At 27.6% G+C, this 8219-nt stretch overlaps 1 protein-coding gene across 1 annotated transcript; it reads right to left on the bottom strand.

Moving 5' to 3' along the window:
• Nucleotides 1-603: 603 nt before the first annotated feature.
• On the bottom strand, nt 604-2710 carry LOC124939504 (NAC domain-containing protein 43-like). The gene is made up of 4 exons (XM_047479977.1): nt 2470-2710; nt 2103-2371; nt 960-1376; nt 604-879 (listed from the first exon to the last, which is right to left on the bottom strand). The coding sequence occupies exons 1-4, from the start codon at nt 2654-2656 to the stop codon at nt 604-606; spliced, it is 1149 nt and encodes a 382-aa protein (XP_047335933.1). The 5' UTR covers nt 2657-2710.
• Between the last annotated feature and the right edge of the window lie 5509 nt (nt 2711-8219).

Below are 8219 nucleotides of genomic sequence, written 5' to 3'. Positions count from 1 at the left end.
CTTTGTTTTATACTAATTAGTTCCCACGATAAATAAAATAGAAAATGATATAGTCAAACAACTCAATCTTTTATCAACAATCTACTTAGAGTTTATTTGATTTTGGGTTAACTATAATTTTTATTGAGTTAAAAATAATAAATTTCTTATTTGATAAACATTATTATGTTATTTGAGTTTTAATTTATTGAATTATTATAATATTTTTTGTATTTAAAATTTATAAAAATAAAGTACGGTATCTTGTTATATATTTTGATGATGAATTGTTAAAAAAATTAATGTGATAAGAATGTTTTTATTAGAAAAACAATATCAAACGAGCTATTAAAAATATGTAACCTCAATTTAGATGAGAAACTATAAATAAACATTCAATTATCACATTAGATAAAAAAAATCCCCATAGAAAATACATTTCTAATGATGTAAGTATATATATATATATCGTTTTTATATATACATTCACTATTTATTTAGCAAATAAGCCATGCAAAATATTATTAGGGTAGTTTTGATGTCGATCTCAAGCATATACTTATATATATTATGTATATGTTTTTTCTTATGTAAAATTGATTTAATGCAAGTTGATTCTTACTTCTAGACAGACAAATGACATAACGGATCAGAAGACGACGATCGAACAAAGCTCCAAAGGTCAATATCGTTTCCATAAACTAGTTGAGACGATTGAAGTTCATTAATCTCATCCTGCCCGCTTATATTTGACCGCGATAATTGTTCATCATCTTGTGGACGATGATCCATTGAGAATAATGACAAGTCATCATCGTGATGATCTTGGTCATGTCCTTCAATGAATTGTTTCGGCGAATCTAGTTGACAATTGAGTTGCGACGCGACGAGCCTATCCACCTAGTTAGAAAACATAAATAAACAATAATGGTATCGAGTTTATCTATAACTTTAATAATTATTTATAATGCGTAACACACCTCTGCCCAATCGTTCAATCCTTGATTATTCGAAGATTCACCAATTTCCACAATAGTTTTAGGGAAACACTCTAGCCTCGGAAGATGGGTAAGGTAACGATCGACGAGTGGTGGCGGAAAATGAAGGTTGTTATTGACGGTTTCATGCATAAGTTCTTGTTTACAATTGGTACGACCACCCATGTAAGAAAGTATTTGATCCAAAACAGGATCATCAGTTGGAAGATTATTAATCTTTTTTCTGATAATTGAATTAGTTGATCTTGAATAATCCATGGAATTAATATCATCATGTGATGTGGTTTGATTTGGACGAGGTAAGTCCATGGCTTTATGATAGTTTTTCTTCTTGAAGACTCTGCATACAACCCACCCTTCTTCCGGCCCTGATTCTCCGACCATGTTCCCGCCGGCAGCCTTTAAATAAATAATCAAAAATTAATTTATTTGTTTCTCTATCTCCTACCTACTTTAATTGATATATGTTCTCATCTTAATAATTTTGTCGTGGGTTTATTTTTCTTCTTTATAATCATTAATATGATTAGATAAAATAATTAAAAAGTCCTATATATAATATGTGTAAAAGCCATTATCTGTCTTTTATTTTTTATTTGTCCCAAAATAATTTATACCAAAATATTTAGTACAATACATGATTTTTGTTATCTTTATTTGGTATCTTCAATTATAATAAAAAATATAAGATATAATTTAAAAATAATTGACAATATGATAAGGTCACAATTTTTTCTTCTTCCAATAAATAATGTAGTTAAAAATGAGCAAATGTGGGGTATTTTGAAATAACACATAAATGCTGGTTTGATGTAAAATATAGTTTATTTGACCTTTTTTAGCATATAATATTTTGAAATTTTATTTAAAAAATTAAATAATTAAGTGATTATTTACAACTAATATTGTTTTAATTAATTTATAAAAAAAAAATAGACTTTTTTGGAGGTATTTGATAAAAAGTAATGAAAATATTTAAAAATAATAAGTATTTTAAAACACTCAAAATTAACCTACATGACTATTTTTAGTTGAAAATTTGACTTAAGAAATGATTGATACAATTACAAAATAATTTCTAATTTTAAGCCAAAAGAAGAATATGTTTAGAGTTGGATTGCTTACATTAGCATCTTGTGAGATATCCTCTAGTCTATATTCATGCATTATCCAATCCGACTTCTGACCATGAGGGGCTCGACCTTTGTAAAAGACCAAAGTCTTTCTCATCCCGATCCTCTTCAATCCTCCATATATGACCTTATCGCGGCCAGTCGCCTTCCAAAAACCAGCAGCCGTGGCTCGGTTGGTTCGAGTTCCGGTTGGATATTTCTTATCCTTGTGGCTAAAGAAGTACCAATCGTTTTGTGGACCCGAACCTATCTTGCATCTCTCTATATAAATATTAAAGAAATTAGAAAAAAGAAATGGGTATTAACTAAATTTGTAAATAAAGTAGAAGGAAAAGATATTGAACTTAGTTAATTATTACCTTGAATGTCCCAAGGTTCAAGTTTATTGAGGTCGATGTCACGGATGACGTCAAGGTCGATCTTTTGATAAGCGACTTTCTTTCTGAGGTAGTATTGAAGAAGTTCCTCCTCCGTTGGATGAAAACGGAAGCCTGGAGGAACCTGGGATTGACCATTAACGGAAAGATTCATGGTTTGCTCTGACATTTTTGTTTTCAGCTTATAATTAATTCGATTTCGTACGTAGTACTTGGTACCAACAACAACAACCTAGGATCGACCTAGCTACCAGTACTCACTCTCTCTCTGGAATGGATGAACATGGAATGAGAGAGAGAAAGTAAGAAACGAACAAAGGAAAGAGATGAAGAAACGAACAAATTGGATAGATAGAGAGAGAGAGTGTGAGAAAATGGCAAGCAATGACATGATGATTTATATGGGTCCGAGAAAATATGCATGGAGAAGAATTTTTTATTTTTTTAAGTCTAGTATATTTTTTTTTTATAAATTGTACATGTGTGAATCATCAAACTTCATGAGTCATAACCAACATTAATTAGTGCACTTGGAGAAGGAATAAAAAGATATACAATATTTTAACGGTTAATATTAATAAAAATAATTTAATTTGGCCTATTTCTTGTTAGATTTTTATTTTAATCTCCATCAAAACACTTTTTAAATCAATCACTTCGTATCTATCTTATCATTAAAAATAATTTCTAAAATACTAAAATACCCTTTTAATTTAAAAAAAAAGAAAAAAAACTGTATAATTAAAAATGTAAAGAGGATGTGAAAGAGAGAAAGGGTAATATTGAAAAAAACGGAATTTATTATTTTAATATTAAATTAGTACCGTAACAGTTTGTAATAATTACTTTTAGGTTATTTTAAAAACCTGAATCCGAACTACACATTGGTCTAAAAGGGTGGTCGACGCCGTATACTCGAGTGCGGATCTAAAGCTATATGAATTGTAACTCGGTTCCAATATTTGGTATATATAATTAAAGGATTTAAATAGTTTTTGTTTCATTATTTCATAATATATATTATCATTTTAGCCAAGATAACTTTTATAATAAAAAATTAGTTTGAATAAATTTCAAATAATAGTTATCCTTGTATTAGTAAATATATTGTAACATCTTAGGACCAATACTTGTATATATATATCATGTTTTGAGAAGATGATCTATATATGGTATGGTTGAGTGTAATTTTGTGGGATTTAATTAAGTTTATGTTATGAGAAAAATAAAAAGAGAAATGATTGGGAAGAGAATTTTGGAGAGCGAATTTTATAGGGAATTATGTGGTACAATCTGATTTATTGAAAAATTAACAAATTTTATCTCTCTCCTTTCTATTCATTCTTTATCTTTTTTCCGTTAGTCATATGGTGACACGTCATTCTCTCTCATTGTCTCTCCCAAATTTCTCAATCACTCCTCAACTAAAAATGTAAACAAAATAAGAAAACAAACTAGGTGCGGCAAAACTCTTCCCAACCACCTAAAAGTGGGACCAGCTAGGCGTTATAGGAAAAGAAAGTATGAGCTGAAGCAGTGACCTTCGACCTTAAAAAATCTCTTGAAAACCACACAAGGAACCACCGTTATTTCTCACTCTCTCTCTTGCATGTTTTTGTTTTCAACACTGCAACGGTCTTCTTGCATGTCTACTTAAAAAAATATTTTATTTTTTTATACATATAAATATATTATTTATGTGACACGTGAGAATAATTAATTAATTAGAGGATTGATTCATCATGTGTTTATTATTTTTCTTAAGAATTAAATATGGTCGGTCACAAGTATATTCATTTCTACTTTGTCATTATTATTATTTTATTTTCTCGTATATTGATCATAATATTCAATATACTAATAAGGTTATTAGAATATATATATATATATATATATATTTATAAATGTGATAGTGATGGTTTATTTGGTGAATATTTAAGTCGTGCAAAATGCAACCACCTCTCTTAGCCTTGATTCTTATTGGGTTATTTATAATATAATTAATAGATTGTTTGTTTGAAATAATGAAGCAAAAAAGAGTTATATATTTGGATTTATTTGAATAAAAAAACTTAAAAGATATAAATATATATAAGAATTAAAAAAAAAAAGGATGTTTTAAGGTGTTTAAATTGATTATTTGAATTTTATGGTTGATCAGTTGCTGTACAAAATAAGTTATTGTAGATTATTTTAAATTATTTAAAATGAATAAGACCTTTAAATTTGATCCAATAATTAACAAAAAAAAATAGAATACAACTATACAAGGTTGAGATCATTATACAACTAAACTTCATTTTTTATTGTAAGATTTATTGAGATAAGCATATAGTTAGGGTGTTCAACCAGACAGTTAACCGGTTAAACGGTTTCGGTCTTCATTTGTCTTTTAATTTATAAACCGATTAACCGGACGTTAATGGTATTGGTTTTACCGGTTCCGGTTCTACCGGTTTTTGTCAGTTTCGGTCAGTTAACCGGGTTTAACCATGAACTGATAATTTAATTTTTTAAATTAAGTAATAAATTTATGAAATTGTTTTTTTTTAATTATTGTTTGTACTTTCCTATTATACTATTCTCTATCATTTTTTTTTGTCTATATTATAATATATTTTATTGATATATTTAGAAATATGTTATAATATATTTTTTAGCTATTTTTTTAGCTTTTATATATTTCTTGAAAAAATTCAAATTCATTATATCGATTAGTTTTTGACTAACTAAGTATAGGCGAATTCTCAACCTGATTGAATGAGAAGTGGAATTGGTAAGTTAAATAAAATAATGGTTATCCGAATAAATTATTTCAGTTTGTTTTTAATTTATTTTTGTAAAATTTTATATAAATTATAATGTTTTTTAAAAATAATTCTATAAATATTATAATTTAAAATTGAAAAAAAAAATATAAATTATTAAATATTATTTATAAAATAACTAATACAAATTATAAAATCTAAAAAAATATAATTAAATTATTACCGGTTTACCTGTTAAACCGTTAGAAAAATAGGTAAATCGAAAACTGAACCGTTTAACCGATAAAAAATCGGTTGAGCGGAACCGTTAGAACCGGTTAACCAATAAACCGTTAAAATGAAACCGGTTAACTATCGGTTCGGTTGGGTTACCGTTTTTCTGGTTTTTTTTCACAGACCTACATATACTACTCCAATCAAATTCCATGATTTCATTTATAGCTAGCATTGTAAGGTGACCACTGAGAAAATAAAAGAGAGTATAAGTGACGTTTTCTTAACATTGTAGATATTCTTATAATGTTTGTAATTTTTACTTGAGGTTTATGTGCTTTTACATGAAGTTGTGTTCATTTTATTTGTTCTTTTATAACGTAGTTCAATTTCTACTTAGTTTTTTTTTTTTAATTTGCAAAAGGATAATAAATATATTTTTTTTATAGATGCATAATTTTTGTGATGATTATAAAAATTGGTAGAATTTTCAAAAAATATTAAATAATTTAATTCAGGTAATAACATTATTTGTTAAAAGTTACTCAGATAAATTTTAAAATAATTAAAAAATTACAAACTTTAAACTTTGTGTACATATTATTTTGTGAAGTTTTCTTTTTTAATTAAAAGAGGACCATATAATGACACTCTACAATTATGATCCTGCTTAAATTTAAAACGATTCTTACCATTGGGCTACTTTAGTGGAGTAACATTTTATTTAACTTGCTAATAATTGTCATTTTGTGAACTTAATTTATATCACAGTGAAAGTCTCTATATTTGCCTTCAATTTCAATTTCTCATTATTATTTTTATTGAAAATGGCAAGAAGATAGTAAAAAAATGAAAAATATTCATATATAATCTTTGTGAAGATGGTAGAAAATGGTAGAATTTTCAAAAAAAATAAATAATTTAATTCAGGTGATAACATTAATTTGTTATAAATTATCCAGATAAATTTTAAAAATAATTAAAAAATTACCAACTTTAAACTTTGTGTGCATGCCATTTTGTGAACTTAATTTATATCACAATGAAAATATGTCTCTATCTTTTGTCCTCAATTTTTTTTTATCCTTTTGTTTATATTCTCTTTTCAATGAGGTGAACTTATTAATATATTTTTTTGCTTCATCAAGTTTAATTTTGTTTTTATATTTTTTTAACCGACTCATTTCTTCAATAAATGGGTGAAGTTCAACCACTCTTTTAGAGTATAGATTTTTTAAATATCTTAATTTTTGACCCTTATTATGCTTTATTTATGAATTAATTAATTCATTATTATTAAAAAAAACTATTAAAAAAAAGTTTGAACCTTTTTATAAACAAAAAGGTTGTGGGTCATTCAATATATTTTTTAATACAAAGTGATAGATTTTATTGAAATGTACATACCATTCCAAAAATAATTAATAATAATAAAATCAATGTGATGACTCTCTCTCCCTGCATTATATAGAAGACATTTTTTCTTCTAGAATATACGAGTTTGATGTCTCATAATATCTCTCGATTGTTTTTTTTAAACGGTTTAACACCATTTCATTAAAAGGCCCAAAAGTGGGAGAGTCAATAATCAAAACTAGACAAACCCTAGTTTTGATTGTAAGATGACAAATAAAAAACCCAAAAATTTCTAAACGGTGACAGTCAAATCAAATTACAAAACACAGATTATAATGAACAAAGACTACAATCTAGCTATCCCAACTTATGTTGTCTCCATATCCGCCTTTTGACCATATTTCCTTCTTTCACGTCCCATTCTTCTTGCGTTCTTCATAAAGGGAGATTGAATTGAAGTTGATGATGATGTTTGTCTGCTCTTTTGTTAAATCTTCTTCTATATGAACTCGTACTAACATAATAAAATGTATTCTTCTTCAGGATATCAGGGCTTTTGTCACTACTTTTCTCAATCTCAGTTTTACGTGTTTGAGGATCAACAACCTTGGTTTCCTATGTGTTTTTCTTCTCTGTTGTATTTTTGATTTCATCTTCTGTCTCTTCATCTTCATTGTCTTTAGGTTTATCTTCTTCAGTATCCCCTATTTCATCAATTTCGTTGATTTTTTCATTATATGATTCTACCTTACTTTCTTCTTCTACATCATTACTTTCTTCCTTCTCTGATTCTTCCTTGTTTTCTTCCTTTGTATTTTTTCCTTGCTGATTTTCTTTAACTTCTCCAATATGCTCTTTGATTCTTGATTTTTCCGTTTCATTTTTCTGCTTTTCTTCTTCTTGGGCTTTTAGGATTTTATGCTCGTCCTCAACTATTTTTTCACATTTAGTGCTAGCATGTTGAAAAGTATCACAGAAAACACACCTGTCTGGCCTCCATTCATATGAGATTTCCATGATTGTAGACTTTCCTTTCCTGTCAACTACTGTCATGTTCTTTGGAAGCGTACTTCGAGGATGAGCTACAATGCTTATTCTAGCAAAGGTAAGTTGTTCTCCTCGGTCCATTTATAATGGTTTTCCCAATAAACTTGCAAAGTGACTTAAAGTTTATGCATTGTACATGTGTGCTGGGATGTTCCAAAGCTTAAACCATATCTGGACTGTTTCTTTTGGTTTGCTTAACAAGTTTAATTTTTGAGACCATCTCTCCAGCTTTATACAATTTGATCAATATAAGTATGCCCATATTTCAGAATATCATCCAAGTTTGATTCTTTCTTGAACTGCAGAAAATAGATATCATGTATATTTGTAGAAAGCTTAACTAGTCCC

This window comes from Impatiens glandulifera, chromosome 1 (genome assembly GCF_907164915.1).
Source record: "Impatiens glandulifera chromosome 1, dImpGla2.1, whole genome shotgun sequence".
Taxonomy (NCBI): Eukaryota; Viridiplantae; Streptophyta; class Magnoliopsida; order Ericales; family Balsaminaceae; genus Impatiens; species Impatiens glandulifera.
This window is presented reverse-complemented; position numbering and strand designations above follow the sequence as displayed.